General features: G+C 37.1%; 1 protein-coding gene across 1 annotated transcript; it reads left to right on the forward strand.

Annotated features, from left to right (window-relative positions):
* Window positions 1-544: 544 nt before the first annotated feature.
* On the forward strand, window positions 545-23,539 carry LOC125399412 (taste receptor type 2 member 102-like). Its single transcript, XM_087903919.1, is given in 2 exon segments — window positions 545-1,523; window positions 23,433-23,539. Coding segments are annotated over 2 exon segments (1,080 nt in total). The 5' UTR covers window positions 545-550.
* Window positions 23,540-23,750: the final 211 nt, after the last annotated feature.

The following is a 23,750-nucleotide window of genomic DNA, read 5'->3' on the forward strand; positions in this document are numbered from 1 at the left end:
GCTGAGAGAGAGAGAGAGAGAGAGAGAGAGAGAGGACAGAGTTGTAATGATTTTTCACATGAATCTTTCTTTGTTTTGTTTCCATCTTCTACTCTCAGTGTTAGAAGGATAAAGCCTGAACTCTGGGGAAAACTGAATTCTTATGCAAACTCATCTCTGTGTTACCCCTAAGTCTACTGTGGCAATTTAACTCATGACGTTAGAACTTAAGGAGCCCAACCAAATTCCCTTAATTTTAAATATGATGAAAATGCAAAACAGAATATATCTTGATTTGCATATCAGCAAATGTGAATTTGTTTTCTTTTCTAAATCATCCGCTGAACATTTCAGCCCATGTGTGAACAAACATGTTAGCAAGGACTGTAGCAAGAATTGCTGAAAAAAATTAACAAGAAAATGTGCAGATTAAATGTCAATCAGGAAATGTTCAGCTTGCTGTATGGAAAGTGAAGACAGAAGGATCTGGAACAAAGGGAAGAAAGAATTTAATCTCACATATGGACCACCCATGGGGCACATGGCCAGCACATGATAACTTTCTCTGATCATGGAACCTTTTCTGCATAGCTTTGCCACTATAATAATAGTTGCAGAGCTCATTTTTGGGAATCTGAGCAATGGGTTCATAGTGCTGTCAAACTTCTTGGACTGCATCACTAAACAAAAGCTTTCTTTAATGGATAAAATCCTTCTTACATTGGCGATTTCAAGAATTACTCTCATCTGGGAAATGTATATTTGGTTCAACACTATATGTGATCCAGCATTATTTGTGATTGGAACAGAAGTACAGATTCTTTATTTTAGCTGGATGCTTTCTAGCCACTTCAATCTCTGGCTTGCCACAGCCCTTAGCATCTTTTATTTACTCAGAATAGCTAATTTCTCCTGGAAGATCTTTCTCTACTTAAAATGGAGACTTAAACAACTGATTGTGGGGGTACTGCTGGGAAGCTTGGCCTTCTTGCTTGCAAATCTGATAAAAACGAGCATCACTCTTGAAGAGAAGATCCATCAATATGGAAGAAATAGCACTGTGAATTCCATGGGTATGGGACTTTCCTTGTTTTCAGAGCTGATGTTATTCAACATGAATATGTTCTCTGTAACACCATTTTCACTGGCTTTGATCTCTTTTCTCCTGTTAATCTTCTCTTTGTGGAAACATCGACAGAATATGCAGCTCACTTCCAGAGGACACAAAGATTTCAATACCAAGGCACACACAAATGCCCTGAAAATTATAATCTCCTTCCTCCTGCTCTATGCTACTTACATTCTGTCCCTTCTGATAGCATGGATTGCTGAAAAACATCACAGTGAACTGGTTCACATTATTTGTATGATAATTGGATTCACATATCCTTCAACCCACTCATTAATCCTGGTTCTAGGAAACTCTAAGTTAAAGCAAAATTCTCTTTTGATATTGAGGCATCTGGGACGTAGGCTGAAGGAATAGAATATACCAATTGCCCAAGGCATCCAGACAACATACAGTCATGTTTTCTATATAAAAAGTAATCTATGGGGGCTGAAGAGATGGCTCAGAGGTTAAGAGCATTGCCTGTTCTTCCAAAGGCCCTGAGTTCAATTCCCAGCAACCACATGATAGCTCAAACCATCTGTAAAGGGGACTGGTGCCCTCTTCTGGCCTGCAGGCATACACACAGGCAGACTATTGTACACATAATAAATAAATAAATATTTTAAAAAAAGTAATCTATGAGGAGGTAGTTCGAGGACATTTTATTTCTCCCTTCTGTTTTTTGCATTATGTTATAATTTTTCAAAGAATGTATACCATTTTCTTTTACCTAAAAACATTAAGTATTCAAGATTAATATTATTACTATGTATAATATGTATTATTGATGTTTTGAAATTCTTTGAAGAAATTATTAATAGATGTAATCCTCCTTTACTACTATTAAGAACTAATTTTTAAAAAATGTAAACACACAATTAGCTACTTAGATTCTAACAACAAAACTCTAATATTAGGCTCTTAGTGATCAATTTTAAACTTTTCATTTGGATGGGCATTTGATGGGATCACTTGATTATATCATGAACCCATTCTTACTTGGTGAATGAAGGATATCTATAGCAGTTATTTAGTACTAAAATAGGAAACTCTTTATTTAAAAAAAATTTACTGATAAGGACGCTTTGTGAGCAGTAACTAAAAAGGATAATATATTTAACTACCATATAAAACCATGACTTTTCTTTTGAATTATACTGTATGTGTATAGAAATGGCTATTGTACTCCATGGGGTTTTAAGTAAAGAGTAAGTCATAATATTTAGCAAAAGCTAATTTATATATATTTATTTAGAATTTTGATTATTAATAAACTGACCTCAGGAAGCCTAATAGCAGTGTCTTCTGGAGTGCATCATCTTAGCAACACTCTTCTCATCCAAATACTTGTCTGTTTTTAATAGTTATGCAGAGTCCTTTGGTTTCTATAATTTTGTGCATGTTTACTAACAGAGATTATGATTTGTAATGGTTTTCAGACTCTGTACTGTGCTTTAAGTTTTAGTAAATTTGTTGAATAGTTTATGCTTCAATTGTTTTTTGTGTTGTGGTGTTGTTTCTCTGTTGTATTGGTGAATAGAATTCCTGACTACTACACTGTATATTGCTTTTAATAGAATCATTTGGCCAGTTAATGAACTATGATTGGCTCCCAATTTCTGGCACTGCTATAAATATTTGTGTAGGTATAATTTTATCATTCAGGGTTTATGATTTTACATTTTATTAATCTAACTTTTATTTAATTTAGCCTATTTATTTGTCTGAATTATCTAATATGAACTTCTTTGATTTGAGATTCCCCTCCTTATGCTGTGATTATGTTTTATTACCATTGGTTAATAAAGAAACTTCTTTGGCCTATGGAAGGGCAGAATATATCTAGGTTGGAAAACAAATCTGAATTCAGGGAGAAAGAAGGCAGAGTTAGGCAGACACCATGTAGCTGTCAAGGAGAAAGATGCCAGAACCTTACTGGTAAGCCACACCCTAGTGGCAATACACAGATTAATAGAAATAGGTTAACATAGTTTTTGTGTGATTATTTGGGTCTGGGTTTAGTGGGAAACAATGGCTTATTTCATTTCCTGTTCAGTTGGAGTGGTGAGCTCCAATTAGCTCAGATAAACTGTTTCAGTGGGTGTCCCTATCATGGTCTTGACCTCTTTGCTCATAGTCTCACTCCTCCCACTCTTCAACTTGACTGTGGGAGGTCAGTCCAGTGCCCTGCTGCAGGTCTCTACATCTGTTTCCATCAGTTGCTTAATGAACGCTCCGTGGTTCCATTTAAGATAGTCATCAATATGACTACAGGGAAAGGTCAGTTCAGGCACCCTCTCCTCTATTGCTTAGGGTCTTAGCTGCGGTCATTCTTGTGAATTTGTTGGGAATTTTCCTAGGCCAGGTTTCTTGCTAGCCCTGTAATGGTTTCCTCAATCAAAATATCTCTCTCCTTGTTCTCTGTCTCTGTCCTTCCTCCATCTCAACAATCCCATTTCTTCAAGTTCTCCTCCCCCTCCACTTCTCCCTTTCTCCTCCCCAGCTGCCCTTCTTTCTCCCCCCATCTCCATGATCCCAATTTTTTCATGAGATCTCATCTATTTTCCCTTCCTAGGAGGATGTGTGTGTGTGTGTGTGTGTGTGTGTGTGTGTGTGTATTAGTGTTCACCTTGTTACTAGTCTCTAGGGTCGTGGACTACAGGCTTATTATAGTTAGTATCCACTTATGAGTAAGACATGCCAAGTTAATCTTTATGGGTCTTCGTTACCTAACTCAGGATGTTTTGTTTCTAATTTCATCCATTTCCTTGACAATTGTAGAATGTCATTGTTTTTACCACTGAGTAGTACTCTATTGTATAAATATACCACATTTTCTTTATCCATTCTTCAGTTGAGGGCCTTCTAGGTTGTTTCAAGTTTCTGGGTAATACAAATAATGATAGTATGAACATAAGTGAACAAATGTCCTTATATAAAGGAACAGTTTTTAAAAAGTGAAGCAAAGTCTTTAAAGAGACAGTAAAAGTAACATAAAAAGCCACATAAAGATGGAGAATACACAGAATCTGGATTATTTATACTACTGTGTTTTCTTTGAATTTTTTGACTGTTAATGAGCTAACTCCAGAGAGACATTTGACTGTAAGGACTCCTAAGCTAAACCAATATAAATGTATCTTGTCTTCAAAATTTGAGTCTAAGGGTATGTTACTTTGGAAATGAGGTTCTGTTTTTGTTTCCACAGAGGATTGGAACCTGCAAATTCCTTCCAGGCTAATGTGGTGGTTTGATGGAACAAGACTCCCTGAGAGATCTCTCTGAACCCTAAAAATAATTTGGCTAATAAAAATAGGAAGCAGTTTGAATAAAATTACACCCAAATTCCCAAAATGCTTGTTTATATATGTCTATTTTCATTTTAAAAGGGTTACTTATAAATGGGTGATGATCACGCTCAATTTCTTAAAAAAAAATAAAAGGAACATCTCCTTGGACACCTGGGAACCCCTCTAGAGTCCAGTCTCTTGCCAATCCTAAAATGGTCACCTTAATCAAGATCTATACTTCCCTGCTCCCATATTCACTCTTCCTCCATCCCAAACATCCCATTCCCCCAAGTTCTCCCCATCCTCCCCTTCTCACTTCTCTCTACCTGTCTCCCCTTATCCCCACCCCCCACCCCCAAGGCTCTCAATTTTTGACTAGTGCTGCAGGAGTACCTTCCGCTCCTTCAGCCAATAGCCGCTGAAATACCAGCCCACTGGGGCATGGTATATTTCTCTTTGAAAAAGAGCGGCAAGTCTCGACTTGGCCTCTTGGTTCCAGTGCTTGGTTCTGGCTCCTGCTCCAGTGACTAGGCTCCTTTCCTGACGGTTTGTGTGTATGTAGTTTTACCCCCCAAAATAAATACCCCCTTTAAAACCTAACTGGTGTGGGATTGTTTCGCCATTAGACTAGTAATCTTGTCTACTTCCAATATCCAGGAGGATAACAACATGTTTTTCTTTGGATTCACCTTCCTATTTAGCTTCTCAAGGATCACGAATTATAGGCTCAATATTCTTTATTAATGTCTAGAATCCACTAATAAGTGAGTACATACCATATTCATCTTTTTGGGTCTGGGTTACCTCACTCAGGATAGTGTTTTCTATTTCCATTCATTTGCATGCAAAATTTAAGATGTCATTGTTTTTTACCGCTTAGTAGTACTCTAATGCATATATATTCCACACTTTCTTTATCCATTCTTCCATTGAGGGGCATCTAGGTTGTTTCCAGGTTCTGGCTATTACAAATAATGCTGCTATGAACATAGTTGAACAAATGCTTTTAGCTTGTTCCTTGAGCATCTGAGGAGAGGGCACCTGAACTGGCCCTATCCTATAGCCACAGTGATCAATATCTTGCATATCACCATAGAACCCTCATCTGGTGATGGATGGAGATAGAGACAGAGAGCCACATTGGAGAATTGGACAGAGCTCCCCAGGTCCTTATGAGGATCAGAAGGAGAGAGAACATAAGCAAAGAAGTAAGGACCACGAGGGGTGTGCCCACCTGTAGTGACTAGGCGAGCAGGCTTGCTTTTTGTCCTACCCGACTCCTGCATGACTGCTTTACACCTGATATAACAACACACAAATTGTATTCATTTAAACAGTGCCTGACCCATTATCTCCAGTCCCTTATTGGCTAACTATCACATATTGATCTAACCTATTTCTGATATCTGTGTAGCACCACAAACTGGTGGCTAACCGGGAAGATTCTAACCCACGTCCATCTTGTGCCAGTGCTTCATGGTGGTTCTGCCTCTGCTTTCTTTCTCCCATAATTCTGTTCTGTCTTCCCTGCCTACCTATGTTCTGACCGATCAGGCCAAGCAGTTTTCTTTATTTATTAACCAATGAAAGCAACAGATAGATAGAAGACCCTTCTACATCATTTCCCCTTTTTCCGTTTAAACAAAAAGGATGGCTTTAACATAGCAAAATTACATATAACAAAACAGTTATCAAGCAAGAATTATAGTTACAATATCTATATCTATTTTATCTTTTATAATAACTAAGGAAAACTATAACTATAACTAACCATTTTTCAACTCCATCAAAGACTTCAGAAGGATATACTATTACCTAACTAAACAAGAAATAAGCAACTTCCAAACTCTATAAATGACAGTGACATCTCGCTGCCTCGACAGTCACCCAAAGTTCCTCTGTACCATTGTGGCATCCATCCTCAGCCTTCAGGCCCATAGTATCCAGCAGACATTTCCATGAAGCAGGAAATTTCAAAGGCAGTTCAGTCACTTTCTTCTGTGTCCTGCAGAATGTCTCGCAGACTCTTTCATGAATCAGGAACCCCGAAAGACCATATTACCTTTAGGCAAGTTCAGCAGTCCTCTCTCTGCAGGTTCCAGTGTCCAGTCTATGCATCAGTCCAGGCAAAAGCAGTTTCTTGCCCAAATGGCTATCAAACTCCATAAGGATCCTCTTTAATGTCTATCTTCCTCTTGAAGTAGATTGGTGCTGCCAGGAGCAGACATGTCTCATTGTCATGAAAAACCCTAAGTTACTAAAACATTAAAAGCCATATTCTGTAGTCTTTGAAAGATATGGAGAATGCCTATCTGAAATATATCTATGCACATCTAGAAAATCTAAAATGTCTACAAGCTTGACTATTATTGATGATTATCCATTAACAACCTATATTTCCTAAATATACATTACATTTTTAAATGAACTACACAATCACAATACCTTAATCAAGATCAGAAATACATATACATATAACAAAATTGACCTTAAAATCCATACCAATGCAAATTATTCATATCTATATCATATCCCCCTTTAAATGTAAAAGAACATTTATAAACAATATCTGAAAATATGGATGTAGTTATTTCTCTCCAAACTTCTTCGTGCTTTACAGGGGTACTGTTAATCAGATCTTTCATGGTGTATCCTATGTGTCAGGTTCATCTCAGTAGGAAGATGAGTGAAGTGTAGTATGAGGGCCGGCTTGTTGGGGTATCTGTCCCGCCCAGTACCCCACAGCAGGCAGGCCCCAAAGAAAATCACACACAAGACTCCATAAAGTTATAAACTGATTGGCCCATTAGGTCAGGCTTCTTGTTAACTCTTATAACTTATATTAACCCATTATTCTCATCTATGTTAGCCATAATGGCTCCGTACCTTTCTCAGCTGGGAAAGTTACATGCTGCCTCTTCGGTGGTCTGCGCAGGAGTGGCTGAGGGCTTCCTCTGTCCCAGAATACTCCCAGTCTCTTTGCTCCACCCCTACGTCCTGTCTGGCTTTCCCGCCTATACTGCCTGCCTGACCAATCAGCGTCTTATTAAAATATGATTGACAGAATACAGACAATTCTCCCGCACCAGTGAAGTAATTTTCTGAAGGTGTTCTTTCAGGAGGGTGTGGTCTATCATACCATATTGGGAGAGAAGCAATCCACAGGGTCTCATCCTCTGTGATAACAAAAGAAGAACCTCCTTTCCAAAGCATCATGTTCTTAGATCCAAATTCTGAAGTCAAGATAGCTTTATAATATATGTCCTGGTTTATCTTAGCAGCCCACACAATGAGATGTGTCTCTGTACTTGGCTCCTTCACAGTAAAAAATTTCACAGTGTACATAATCCAGACTCTCTGTGAATTTTCCATTTTTACGTGGCTTATTTTTATTTATTTTTTTAATCTATAACTATCTGTACTCTGTCTCTTTAAAGACTTTACCCTTTATTTTTAAGGCATTAACTTTATTCTCTATATTCCTTTTCTTCTCTCTTCCAAGCCTACGTACACTCATCCAACACTGTGACCCATTTAGAGGTCTTTTATGTCTGAATCTGTCCTATTGTGAATGTGTAATTTTTTAGTATCTAGAAGCATTTTTGCTTTGCAGTTTTAAATCACTAAGCACGTCAGAATCTAAGCTGTGACATTCCTAGGTCAAAAACAGGTACTGCCTGCTTGCCCAACCTAGCCCAACACGGTGGAGCTGCTCGTGCCTCTGAGCCTTGCACATTGCACTGCTAACATGGCAGAGGTGCTTGTACCTGTGAACTACAGAACACAATGACCCCCTTTTAGGCACACAGCGAGTCTAGCTGCCATCAAACAAATCATAGCATTTTACTCCAAATGCTCCATTCAAAAGCTCTGTCTCCTGCAGGAGCCAGACAGAGATTGCGATGGCGGCACAGTCCAGAAATGGGTATTTCAAAATCGCCACTTTCTAGTAGATCTGATCACGCTGCCTATTCAGGCAGGAATTGCCGAGCCATGGGCATGGTCTCAGCTACTTTATTCCCGACCCTGAGTGGGCACAAAAATGTCCAGGCCCAGAAATTCTCTGTAACTGGAGTTTGCACTGGCAGCAGTGCCCAGGAAGCCCTGTTTAAAAATGGTTCAGCTTCTTTTTTTCTGCCGCTATTCTCATTGCTGAAACAGGAAATCTCTCTACTGCACATCCTAGTAAACAGCAAAAAGCTATGTTAAACTCTCTTTCCCTTTTTATTTTTAAAGCCCTCTCGGGTTTTTAAGTGGATTTAGTTACCATGTTGGGCGCCAATCTGTTGCAAGGGGAATGGTGGGCAGCATTTCCGCCTGGATCCGGGCTTACTTACGCCCGAAATAATTACTTGGAAACTGTATTCATTTAAACACTGCCTAGCTCATTATCTCCAGTCCCTTATTTGCTAACTCTCACATATTGATCTAACCCATTTCTAATATCTGTGTAGCACCACAAACTGGTGGCTTACCTGGAAGATTCTAACCCACGTCCATCTCAGGCCAGAGCTTCATGGTGGTTCCACTTCTGCTTTCTTTCTCCTACAATTCTGTTCTGTCTTCCCCACATACCTATGTTCTGACCTATCAGGCTAAGCCGTTTTCTTTATTAATTAACCAATGAAAGCAACAGATAAATAGAAGACACTTCTACATCACCCACCCACTGTGATGGTGGGGCTAATCTAATGGGAACTCACCAAGGCCAGCAAGACTGGGACTGAAGGAGCATGTGATCAAACCGGACTCTCTGAATGTGACTGACAAGGAGGGCTGACTGAGAAGCCAAGAAAAATGACACTGGGTTTTGATTCTACTGCATGTACTGGCTTTGTGGGAACCTAGTCTGTTTGGATGCTCACCTTCCTAGAACTGGATGGGGGGGGAGGATCTTGGACTTCCCACAGGGTAGGGAATACTGACTGCTCTTTGGACTGGAGAGGGAGGGGGAGGGGGAATGGAGAGAGGGGGAAGAAAATGGGAGGAGGTGAAATTTTTAATAATAATAATAATAATAATAAAACTTGAAAAACAAGATATTGAGGGAAAGAACAATGACAACAACAACAAAGAAAAAAATTTGGGGAAAATCAATAAATCTCTTGAAGAAAAACAAAACAAAAAATTAAAGGGATGTGATACAGAGATGAATACTTTGTATTGGTATGAATTTTTGTCTACTGATACAAATTTAAGGTCGATTTTGTTACACTGTATATATGTATTTCTGCTCTTATTCAATGTATAGTGTTTGTGCAGTTCATTTAAAAAGTAATGTATAGTTAAGAAACACAGATTAATAGACAGTCATCTATAATAATCAAACTTTTAAAGACATTAATTAGGTTTTCTAGATATACAGAGATATATTTTAGTAAGATAGGTAATTTTCAACACTTCAAAGGTCTACAGAATATGGCATTACAAGGTTTAAGAGCTTAGACTTTTCTTGACTTTGAGACATGTCTGCTTCTGGCAGCACCAATCTCCTTCAAGAGGATAATGGGCACCGAAGAGGCTACTTTGGGAGTTTGTTAGCCTTCCCTGGACTACTGTATGACAGTTTACTTTGTAAACGTGAAGGATCCGGAAAAAAAAAATATTACTGCTGAACTTGCCTAAAGAAGTTGAGACAGTCATTCAGGTTTTATGCTTCTTGAAAGAGTCTTCCAGAAATTCTGTGGGACACAGAAGAAATTGACTGACAAACTGCCAATATAGGTGAAACAGTCTTTCAAGTTTTCTAATTCATGAAAATGTCTGCTGGATACAAAGATGGATGCCCCAACATTACAAAAGAACTTTCCATGACTTTTCAGGCAGCAAGATGTCTTTTTCAATTGTGGAATTTTGGAAGTTACTTTCAATGCACTTCTTGTATACTTAGGTAATATTGTACTCTTCTGGTGTCTTTGATAGAGTGGTAAACAAATATTTATAGTTATACCTTCCTTAGTTATGACTAGACCACCATATAGGATAACACTGAAATCCAGATAATGGTGGGTCAGTGTTGGATAGGCTGCCTCTTGACTGGGCCTTCGTAGATGTGCCCATCTGTTACTTAGGGTTGCTATTCTATTGCTGCAATGGAATACCATCACCGAAGAAACCTGAGGAGGAATGGGCTTATTTCTTTCCACTACCATAGCACTGTTTATCATCAAAGGAAGTCAGAATAGGAACTCAGTCAGGGCAGGAATCTGGGGGTAGTAGGTGACGCAGAGGCCATGGAGATGTGTTCCTTACTGACCTGCTCAGCCTGCCTTGTTTTCTTATAGAACACAGGATGACCCGTACCACAATGGGATGGGTCCTAAGGGGCTTTGAAAAAGCAATCCCCATAGGGAGTGGTACTATTAGGAGGTGTGACTTTGTTGGAAGAGGTGTGGTCATGTTGGAGGAAATGTGTCACTGTGGGGGTGAGAGTTGAGGTCTCGTTTGCTCAAGCTATACTCAGTGAAGTATAGAGTTCAGTTACTGTTGCCTGTGAGTCAAAATGTAGAACCTTCAGCTTCTTTTCAGTACCGTATCTACCTGTATTCCACTATTCCTCTGTGCTTTCTACCATGAAGCTAATGGACCAAACGTATAAAACTGTAAGCCAGACCCAATTAAATGTTCTCCTTTATAAAAAGTTAGAAAAAAAGATAAATTTAGATATAAAACTTTAGACTCACAATGATAAAATAGACAATAAAATATTTTCTTTAATTTTGCCAAATACAAATAGATTAAGTATTATAATTGTAATTCTTGCTTGATACCTGCTTTGTTATACGTAATTTTCCTATGTTAAAATTAAATCTTTACTTTTATTTACACAGACAAGGGGAGATGATGTGGGATTCCCTTCTGTATGCTATGAATAGTTTTTATTTCCACTGGTTAATAAAGAAGCTTCTTTGACCTGTGGCACGGGCAGAAAAAGCTAGATTGGAAAACTAACCTGAATGCAGGGAGAAGGAAGGGAGAATCAGGCAGACATCATGTACACAGTTTTATACAAACTTTCTTATTGGCACCATGCTAGAGTGTAGTAAAAAAGAAATTAGAAGATATATGAAGACTTGCTCAGTGTCCTGTGGTTAAAAACTAAAAATAATTGAATTGTTAGCATAGCCAATCAGATTCCCAATCCTGTGTTCCTATTTTATAAATGCGTATGCACTCGGACAGTTTATGTATGCACATCCTCTCCTACATTTCAAATAATCACCTACATGTGATAGAAAATTCAGTTGCATATCATGACAACATTAGTAGTTACCATGCTGCAGTGTTCAGGGAGCAATGATGGGAACACTTCAAATATGCCCAGTGATAATGAAATTAAATTATCTCTGCTACTTTTTATTTGCAGCTGTTTTAATGTGCAGATAAAGGATCAACTGATAGAGATGGCCCAACTGTAGCAATTAAGGAAGAATCAATTGACATAGAAAACTAAGAGGGAAAACTGTGAGAGAAAAACTAAAACATTCCACATAAAGTTAAACACACACGCACACAGACACACAAACACACAGACACACATATACAAAAGACTACAGATAATATTTGAAATATCATAATAGCACAGAGTAAAAAAATAGAAGTATATAAGAACAGGCTTTTAAAAATGAAACTAGAAATACCAGGTAGACTATGCTTGGCAGGCAGTATAGGCAGCTTCTATACTCAATACTTCCTGGGATGTGTTGGACCATGGCACCCAAATGTCAGTTGCTTTTGCAAACAACTCCTCAAATAGCTTGATATGTTATTCACCCATGTCAAGAAGTCAGTGTGTGAGCGGCTGACTCTATATGTAGTGGGGAATCAGCCATCAGATCAGTACTGTGGATTTCCAGCAGTTTGTGGTGTGTAGGCTGGGTAGGCCCTGATATGTGGTCTTCACAAGAGTCTTGTCATTAAATTGGGATTTGTGTGTGTGTGTGTGCGTGTGTGTGTGTGTGTGTGTGTGTGGCACATGTGTATGTGTAGGTTTTTTTGTTGGCACCCTTTCTTAGACTCACACGTAAAGTTTATTTGTTTGTTTATTTATTTATTTTTGTTTTTCAAGACAGGGTTTCTCTGTAGATTTATAACCTGTGCTGGAACTAGTTCTTGTAGACCAGGCTGGCCTTGAACTCACAGAGATTGCCTGCCTCTGCCTCCTGAGTGCTGAGATTATAGGCATGTGCCACCACCACCCACTTGCTTGTTTATTTTTTATGTATACTGTATCTTCATACTATTGTCATCTTTGTTGCCTTCTAATCACTTCACTTTTTACCCTTCTATTAACCTTGGCCAGCAGGTCATGTTTTAGTGACAGGGTCCTAAGAGGAAGGGTAAAAAGTGATAAGAGAATGAATATTAGAAAGCTGGGGTCAAGAATTCTTGTACAAACTATGTCTTATGCCAAGCAAGTTTATTGAGAAGCATGACATCTTTCCAGAATGGAAAATGGGACAAGTTGGCAAAAACTATTATGCAATAGGTCAAGTCAGCAGGAGTCAATCAAAGAATATTTCACAAGGGAGCACAGAATCTCTCAAGGGTGGCAGAGGTCAAGCACACAGCAGCCTTGGACCAAGCACAGTTCCTCAGAGTAAGAAGATCTGGGTTCTCAAGAACCAAAGCTGCAGGTTCCTCGAGGTTCGGGCCCAAAGCCATTACTGACTCTGCCAAGCATATATTTGACTTTAGAAAAGGGGTTGAGTTCTTTCTCCATTCACCAGGATTTCAGGGAAAGTTTTGGATTTGTCTAACACTTAGCACTTTGTTATATCCAAAAATTCTTAATGTTAAGCGTTTTCTGATCAAATTTCAGTGTAATTTGTTTTCTGGTTTATTGAGACCTTTAATGATTTTAATAGCTTGGATAAATATTGCCCTGAGTTAAATATAAGTGTTATATAACACATGATCAATAAGAATTCTAAACAAACATAGGAATACTGTGCTTAATGATGAACTATAAAATCTTTCATACAAATATCAGAATAAAGAGAGCTTTGTAGTAAAGCTATATATAATAGCAAAATAGACAGTGATAAACAGAAAATTAATAATAAGATTTACTTTGTGTTCATAATGTTTTGCCTAACTAGTAATACAATGTCATCCACAAAAATGATTAGTTGATTAGAAAACATACTGAGAATGTCCAGCAACATTGTCAAAAATATTAAAATATAGCTATTTATCATCACAACTATTAAGAACATGAAATTTTCAAGATTCTTTGCAATATTAGCAGGAGAAATTATATGTATATTTATTTTTCATACTTATAAAACTATATTTCACATCAGTAAATGAATATCTGAACAAATAGAAACATAAATGTTGTTACTGAGGAGATAGATTCAGTTTCTTAGGAAGGATATTTGATTTTAGACCCTGTATCGAAAGCTAGTCCAGTGAAATTTACAGTGAGTTCAGAAATGTCTACAAAATTCCTGAGATTACAATTAAACAACAAATGTGAAAGTATTCTGTCAGGAAGGAAGCCTTTGTATAAAAGCAATGTATGGGTGACATGTTTGATAAATCTCACAGAATGTGAGCTTTCACTGGGTGAAGGTACCGTCTGGTTTTGATGACTCTTTTCTCATTTGGAAAATTACAAGGTATGATACTTCATGCTTTAGTTTATTATTTATTACATTATTTATAATATAATCAACTAATGCATATTAGTTTACTATTACTTATAATTACACCAGAAGCAAAGAAAATGGGTGAGAGAAGATGAAAGAGATAGTGTCTGTCTATGTCAATGTCTTGCAAATAAAAAAGTTTTCAGTATTAATTTTTAGCACTCAGGTTTATTAATTTCATAAGGGGAGTGAGAAGCTTAATAAAAGCAAAAAATATGGAACTGACTTTAAATTTTTGTAAGTTAATTTTTGTAAGTTAATTTTTGTTCACTTATATTCTTTGAACATAGTCTCAGGTTACTTCAGGTTTGTTACTTTCAAGTGTATCATCTCAAAATAATTAATTTCCATTATTCAGTTTCCGACATGATTCAATTACTAGGATTTAAAATTTTACTAACTGATTTCTCTACTTGAATATTCAAATAATGTGGTGTGGGAGAAGACAAATATTCGCAAAACCTTGAAAGAGAATATGCCTTCATTTTCATGCTAGTAAATGAGAGTTGAGGTCCTACTCCAATATCTGCAAGCAAATTTTGCAGTCTATGGCCAGATGATGAAATAAAGGAATATGTGTAAATTCATCTGTTATCTGATTATAGGGCCTTATTTCTTGATATTAGCTACAGAATTAAAAAGAAAAGGGGCTAAAATGGTTACAAAGGACAGAAAAAGTCGTTGGTAGAAGTTTAGGTAAGGGAAGTAAGGGCTTCCAACTAAAAATATTTCACTTCCCATTTTTGCCGGTGACATGCTAAGCATCCTATATAGCGCTTCGGTGTCAAGCGGTTTCACCAGAAGTCTTCCTCATACCTCTGAGGCAGTCATGGGATGTACAGCTTTGTTAGAACACCAAAGATCTTGGAGGCTGAATTTACTTGGTTGTGACCATTGCCCCAGTCGGTTAAATTTGGGGAAGTAAGTGCACTGGTATTCAACTGTGGTTAAAAATGAGACACATAATGGACAAGTGAGAATAAGTTATCAAAATTACTGGCAATGCTCAAGCTGTTTGCCATTTTTCTGGCTTGCTATGACATTTTACTTTTTTCTTTTTTTCTTTACTTTTTGATCAAAGAAGTTAATACCTTTAACCATACTTCTACCAAACAAAAATAGATCAGCATGTAACATTGTTGTGAACATTTTTTCCTTGCCGTTTTTATCATGAAGCAGTGGCAAGCACAACTAAGAAAATAGAGATGTAAGAACATTAGAAATGTACTAACAAGAACCAGGATGTGGAACATTGTACACTTTTCAAAGATGACTACACTCTATGGAGTTATCTTCATAAAGCATATGAGATCCATGGCATAATTTTGTTTTGCTAAGTAAATATCCCAGGAAGATGAGACTTCATGGTGAATTTCCCAAAGACTCCAGCAAACTCTAGTAGCCTTTTTGGTAACAATGGTCATATACTTTTCTATGTGGTTCTGTAAGGGTGGCGTGTTAATAAGGTAATCGCTGTACTTATTTTTTGCTAAAAGACAAAACTGGACTACACTGTCCTTTAAAGCATTCATTAGTTATAACTTAGGAAAGAATTTGGAATAGACCTTTGTGTTGGTTCTATGGCAAGTGAGGTCCCAACTATCAGTACAAAAACTCACCCCTAAAAATCAGCAAGAGGGACATCATATAACTTGAAGAAGTGAATAATGTGGTCTGTCATTTGTGCTTTCTATTCCTTTTTAGGGTGTGATTAGCTAAGTAATTTCTAAATACAGCCTCAAAAGATCTTTACCTATACCTCTTAGACAAAGTGATGTAACAATACACACACACACACACACACACATATAAAGGAAAGTCTGCCCATCACCTCTCTTTTTAAGAATACATCAGTAATAATAATGTAACCTTCAGAATTGTTACGTCTTATTGTTTCACCTGAATATATCACTTATCCTCATTTGATGTATTTATGATTTCTGTATATACATTATGCAGAACTCTTATAGTAGTTCGGAAAAGCAATTCCATTCTCCATTTTAATTAGAGCTACACATTTTATTACATTGTATTAGATTTCACTACCTAAATATAAAACATTTTTATAGCACGAACACTAAATTCCAAATCCCATAATAAGGACATATATATCCGGTAGATCTTGTTTTATCGTAAAGATTTACTTAAATTTTAGTAAAGGGTTACAGTGGTTATGTTAATGTATGCATAAGGTAGAATTCAAGAATTGCAACTATATTTAAATTAAATTCAGTGCATAAGTAACAATCTAAACCAGGCTACAGAGATATAGAAGGCTAATTTTAAAGGCATTTACAACTGATACAGCACTTAATTAAATTCACAAAATTTTAAAATTCTCAATTTTGGTGGGGTTTTCATAAAAGACACTGCATCTTTATCACTCCTGCATTTTTCTTCCCCTCTAATTTCATTTAACTTTGGAAGGGTTGACCACTTTGGATTAGAAAACCTATGTAGGAATTTGTACCTAGAGGCATCTGAGGTCCCCTCTCTTGGTGGCCATTCATTGCCTGGAGGGTTTCACTTAGGAGTGGGATCAGAAGGAGTTTCTTCTGTTTGCACTAGCATGTCAACATGCGTTGTCATTATGCTGGTCTTATTCAAGCAATAAGATAGTTAAGAACCCATTAGAACATTTTTCTTGTCACATCTAGAAAATATGATATGACAACAGGTGTCCTGGGCCTCTGGCTCTTACAAGACTTCCACCATCTTTTGTGTGATTTTCCCTTGGGTTGTGTTGTAGATATATTGACTGGGTTTGGGATACTCACTGCCATGTATTCTATGTCTGTTGAGTAGTTGTGGATCTCCGTAATAATCTCCATCTGTTGAGAAAGAAGCTTCTTTGATGAAGGGTGAATATTATGCCTCTCTGAGGGTATAAGGATAGATACTAAGAAAAGAAAAGTAATATTAGCTTAGGAAACTGGCAATTGTATGTTATCCCCTACGTCTATAACTACTTCACTCATGGATAGTTGACTAGATTTAAAATCTAATATAGTATTTTATAAGCAGAAATGTTTACTATTGATTGATAGGTGTTTATCAATTTTCTAGATTGTTATTTTGAATATAACAATGTCATTTATAATTTTTAAATTTACTTGATGAGCAGTTTCTTTCCTTAAAGTTATTCAACTATCAAACTTTAATGCCTTTACTTAAAAAATACTTTATAGCTAATGGTGAACTTATAGAAAAGTGAACAAATAGTATTTGTGCAAATCACAGAATATAAAAACCTAGAGGTCCTGAAATGAGAGCCAGTGTTCAGGATCAACTTCATGACATTTCTTTGTAAAAACAAAGCTAATAGAGATAATGAGAGGACAGATAAACATAGAGATAAGGGAAGATGTGAAAGATGAAATAGTTCGATGTGATGAGAATTCTTTTAGTGACCGCCTTCAGAGTGAGTGATCCGACAGGAAGTATGCTCCTCAGGTCTCTTTTAGGAGTATCCAATTGGACATAAATCTAGTATTACTCTTGGGAAAATAGAAAAAAGCTACCAATTGTTCTTGAAAGCCCTCTCTGTCTTGTATTTCTTTTTGACCATGATTATAGTTTGACGTAGAACACACATTTCTGTCTTTCTACCTTAAACCACTCAGATGACAAGTGGCCAATGAAGAAAACGATGTGTGAAGCTCATGATGTGGATCCTTTATGCCATTCTTGAGGAATAATCATGGTCACACAAAGCAGTGAATAAAAGAAGAGACAGAATAATGTAAATTGATTCCTGTGTCAGTCATATATACTTCTGCCTTCCTATACTGGCTGACTTCATGAGATATTACTTGTTCATCTTGTGACTACAAAGATCCTAAGTCTGTTGTAATGCTTTGTCCTTGTTTTATTTATCACACATGCTATACTCCACCATTTTAAAGGCTTGAAGTAATTCAGTAACTTTCTCTCCTTCTTTATATTCTTCTAGAGACAGGCACAGTATATCCAACCAAACTAGACTCACTTTGTCCACTGTATAGTAAGATGCTAACTGAAACAATAAATTTGCCAAAAAGAAAGTATTAACTCAAATGATTTCAGTTATAGTTTTAATATAAGGTGGCCTCCATGTGCACATGTGTTTGTACACTTGGTCTCCAGTTGATGAAAGTGGGTGGGCAGATTGTGGAACCTTCTGGATGTAAAAATACAGCTATCATGCAAAGGGTCATATAGTAGTGTAAAGGATGATCAGCCAGCTCTACTATGGTACCAACATTTTTCAAAGCTTTTCCTTAAGTCTTTTTGGTGATAAAACTGACAAAATAGCTAACAGAGAAAATGACACTACAAAGAAATGTCATTACTATGATAAACTCAATCATGTAATCACTAGGTGTCTGTAAATTGTTTGTAGAAGGAATGTGAAAGAGCTTGGTATGAAGGCTAGATAAACTTGAGACTGATGTTCGTAGAGATTAGTGGGTAATTCTGGTGGATTTTCAGAAGACCAGAATGCCAAGAGAAACATGGATATACTACAGACTACACTCATGAGGTAACAAGAAAGAATAAAGATCCTATTATAAACTTGGTTAGAATCTATTTTTGTAAAGAATTTGTCTACTTTTTTTTTCTCATGCTCTTAGAATGTGAGGGGAGCTGAATGAAAAAGCAATGTACATAAAGTCTTACCAACAAAACTGCCTAAACATAAGGTTTAAACATAAGTATGATACCAATAAGCATGTCAAAGTAAATACGAAATGTACCATGAGACTTCAACTCTACACAAAAAATATAGTCAACTAGAGGAGTGTTCAGAGTGAGAGAAATAGTCTTTTCCAAGAAATATATCAATTGGATCTCCAATACAGCACTGAAAACATACGTACAATTATACAGACTGAGCATGCTGTATGTAGGAAATATATATGCTTATATTCATGTAGCATATGTGCATACATGTGTTTATGTTCATGTAACAGCAATAAATGAAAACAGATAACATGAATTTGGAACTATATCAAGGGGATGATATAGAATTGTTTGGAGGTAAGAAAATGAGAAATGATATAATTTTATTAAAATCTCAAAAATAAAATTTGAAAAGTAATGGATTACTTTGTTGGTTGGAAGAAATTTTAAGTCAGCATAACATTCAGGTGGTTGCATGGCCATTTATCTCTCTCTCTCTCTCTCTCTCTCTCTCTCTCTCTCTCACACACACACACACACACACACACACAAACACACACATTGTTAGTTTTACAGGAAAGAGAGGAGAATATAATGTAGAATAAAATAAATATGAAAATGTGTTTCTTAATTAAAGAAGTAAAGGCATGCTTACATTTGAATACAGAGATGTAACAACAGCTACAGACCAAGCCATGGTAATTATAATGGAGACCAGCTCAACTGAAAAGAAACTGACCATATTATATTTGGGCAATAAGTACGGAGTCTTGATGGCAAGATTTCACTCACTGAAGACAATGGGGTAAAACACTGAAAACCCTTTTGAAAATATTTCCTTTAGAGGAATGGACCTGAGTAAAAAGGCCCTGCAATCACTCAGGTAATTTCATGCTGCAGAGTTCATAGGTCCCAGAGTGCTGGGATTCAGCTTGAGCAGGGAGCAGAACTTGGTATTATCTACATGGTGTTGATTTTGGAGACAGAGATTACAGGATTAAGTTGAGTACCAATACAGATGCAAGGGTCAGATTCCCTGACGGAGTTCTTCAGTGGGTTGTGTGAAAAGTTGCAAGATGAAACTGAAGTGTACAACCTTAAATAATGAAAGTTTCTGGAGAAATGACTGCTAAACTTGCCTAAAGGTGAGACGATCCCTCAGGGTTCCTGCTTCAAGAAAGAGTCTGCCAGACATTCTCCAAGATATAAAAGAAAGTAACTGGCTAACTGCCAATATAGACAGAATTATCTTTGAAATTTCCTCTTTTGTGGAAATGTCTGCTGGATATTATAGGCCTGTAGGCTGAAGATGGATGCCCAATGATACAGAAAACTTGGGTGACTGTCCAGGTAGCAAGATGTCTCTGTCAATTCTAGAGTTTTGGAAGTTGCTTACAATGTACTTCTTGTTTAGTTAGGTAATATTAGAAAGTTATATCCTTCTGGAGTCTTTGATATAGTTGAAGAATTTATAATATAGTTATAGTTTTTCTTAGTTATGATGAAAGATAAAGTAGATATAAATATTGTTACTGTAATTCTTGCTTGATACCTATTTTGTTATATGTTATTTTACTATGTTAGAGATAAAGGCTTCCTTTTTGTTTAAACTGAAAAGGGGAAATGGTATAAGAGATTTTTCTGTCTATGTGTTGCTTTTATTGATTAATGAATAAAGAACTGACTTGTCCTATAGCATAGGAAGAAAAGAGCAGACTCAGAGAGACCTGATGGAGCTGCCAGAGACAGATGCTGGAAATATTACCCCATAAGCCACAACCTCATAAATAAAATAGCTCTGGAGATGTGCAAGGCATTGAATTTAATCAGCTGAAATATTTTATCTCTTAATCAAGGTAAGAAAGGACACCAGTACAGTGACGACATTAGAAAAATTTCCTGAAACAAATTCTCCTATTTCTCTCACTTGGATGAGAATCGTGCTTACTAATAAACAAGTTTTGGGGCAGTGTGTGTGTGTGTGCATATGTGTATGTGAGAGAGAGAGAGAAATCTCCATAGCTACAATTTCTTATTCTACAAACCAGGAATTCAATTAACATTGGAAATTTTTATGTGTATTGAAGTTTCAGGTTCCTTGTACTGCTTTGAACAGCATAATGCAGGAAAGTACACAGTATTTTTTAGAGATATCAATGGTTTGTATGGAACACACTGTCTCAAAAGCATCTCAGAAGCCCTGTTCACTGACTGCATGTCCTAGCCACTATAGACTAGAATTTTCCACAGTAGATACTCGTGGAAAAGCTCATTTCTCATTTGCTCACTTGTAAATGTAGACATATTATCTTTCATAGTTTCTATTTCCATTTTCATACTTTCCATTTTTACCATTGTGTAGCATCTACTACATTTGAGTTGATCAAGTATAGATGTCAGCTAATATTTAAAATTCAAAGAATGGAGCAGGAAAAAATGTCTAAATTACTAGATGGAAACCTAATCTGCCACTGATTTGAGTAGTTTATTATTATCAAGGAATAATGTTTTAGAAATCTTTGCATTCATGTAGAGTATTAAGAGAAAAGACCTGCAGAGTTTTCCTATTAATTTCTTCCTTCTTTTTTTCTCAAAATTCCCAGAAAATTATATTTTCCGTAATATGGATAATAAGCACAAATAAACACACCACTGCTGCCTACAATCTCCCACAGTTTCTTTCTGGCTTCCTATAAGTTCTAAGGAAATAAAGGCATGAAGTTTATTCCATACTTTCCAAAGTATACCTCAAAGTGAGTGGCAACCCCCTCAACCGTTTATGTGTACTCATACTCCTTACCCTGTAATTCACATCAACAGCATCGCTCAGGCTAACAGTACTAGAAAACTTTTTTCTAGCGATTAATTAAAGTTTAACTCTTAACCCAGAAGACATATTTTGACGCCCCTTTTAGATTTTAGTAGTAAGGAATGAGTTTGTCATTACAGAGTTTCACATGCCATGTTCTAAATTGTCTTGACTAAAGAATAACTTAGATTATATTTGAAAGTATTGCTTGACTTCTTTTATTTGATTAATGCACTCTCTATCTCTCTTTGTCTGTTAAGGAGAGTGCCACATAGGTAATGGAAATCATTCAAGAGAAATGTTGTAGGAAGCAAAGGGTTACAGTCATGGAAACTTATAGGAATTAAAGTACCAATCACTGAACCTTCTGTAGCATTTTGTATTTTTCCAAAATTTAACACTTACTTTGTTCAAAAGCCTCCATTTCTCTCTTTCAGAATTAAAATTTTTATTATGTGCCACAGTAATTTGAAAGTATATAGTTGGTTTTTTAATTTTACATGACAACAATTAAGAAACTACCTAGAGTCTCAGTAAGCAATTTAGATTTTTAAAACAGCAATGAAAATATTAAAGATGATAGGGTTTGGGGATGTTAAACTAAATGCATTTTTGCATTACTATAAGGCCGTGAACCTATGGAATGTAGTAAGAGGAATGTGGAGGTTTTAATAAAAAATATTCTTCATAGGCTCAGCTATTTGAACAGTTAACCCCCATCAGTAGCATTTTTAAGAGATGGGGTGTAGCTTCGCTGAAGAAATATATCACAGGGAGTAGACTTTGAAAGTTCCTAGTTACATCTTACTTCTAGTTTGCATTCTCTACTTTGTTTGCAGCTGCAAATGTGATATCTCATTTCCCTGCTCCCTCTGTCAATGGTCATATCACCATCATCCTGTGCCCTCCGCCCCCCCCCCCCCCCCCCCCCCCCCCCCCCCGTCTGCGCTCTATGTGCTAGAATCCAGTTTTGCGAGCTTCGGGCAAGGGGCTGGAGGCTGAAGAAACACATACAGGGACAGACGAACACACAGACCACCAATCACTGGCACAAAGACCCTCTTTAATAGCACCATGGAGGCTTAAATACCCTGCAGTCAATGGCCAACAGGTGAAAACCCTATCCTCTGATCCTCTAGGCAAAGTACAGCTTTTAGTAACTTCAATTAGAAGGCTCTAGTAGGGAAGAACACCTGAAGGCCAGGAAGCCAATTGGTCCCAACATCTCCCCTCTAAATTTTGTATAAAACAGAAGACCCTCTTGTCTTAGGTCACCTCAGAAGAGTAAACCTTTACACATCTTTGGGAGGCCCCTTCCCTGTCTTAGGCAGGTCCTCTTCTGTAGAAGTTGCCTGTCTATAGAGGAGTCTTCATTGTTCGTTCAGTATTTGTAACCAAACCTACAGTAAGTTCAAGTTACTGGCCAACGGGCTCAGAAGGACTTGCTAAGTGACCATATGCTGCATTCTCATGGGTTGTCTGATCTTACATAGCATTCAGATATGAATGCCCATGGCAACAGGCGTTAAGATTGCCAGCAATAGGCTCCCCAATCACCACTGAACCCAGCCTCCCATTTGGGCTATAGTGTTCTACCAACACTTTAGCTAAAAACAGTTACAATCTGGTGTTCTAATTGTAACATTTCAGGGGATATTCAAGTAACCATTGAGTTGTTACACCACATAAGAGGCATTAACAACACTAACAGACGTCATACAAATGGAACGATAAAAGTGTGAACAAGACATCTGTTGCACCAGCCACAAGTCCACCTGCTCCTACAATAGGGCAGTCTCTTGATTTAAATTCGAAAGTTCAAATTTAATGTGGACATTCAGGACATTCTGAGTCTGGAGAGCATCGTTGACTTGTTTTGCCAGTTTATCCATGGTGTCCGATACCAACTATGTTTGTGCCATTGTCAGTCCGGCAACCATGGCTGCAGCAGCAGACACCGCAACGACAGCAACCACTGCAGCTATCTCCCCAAAATCTCGCTTCACTCAATACAGCGTCATCTCAGTCTGCTTAGCCTTTTTGGTAATCGGCAGTTACGGTATGATGGCTGATACCTGAATCAAGAAGGCAGCACTGGAGTGGTCATCCCAGCAGTCGCTCAGGCCACAGTTTCTGAAACAACAACCAAGAATATCTTTTCCCCCAAAGGTGCTATTCCATACTACAAAAAGGAAAAGAAAAAAGAAAGAAAACTAAAACAAACACAGGATTTGATAGTGCCTGGG

Source organism: Myodes glareolus, chromosome 3 (genome assembly GCF_982192425.1).
Source record: "Myodes glareolus chromosome 3, mMyoGla1.1, whole genome shotgun sequence".
NCBI lineage: Eukaryota > Metazoa > Chordata > Mammalia > Rodentia > Cricetidae > Myodes > Myodes glareolus.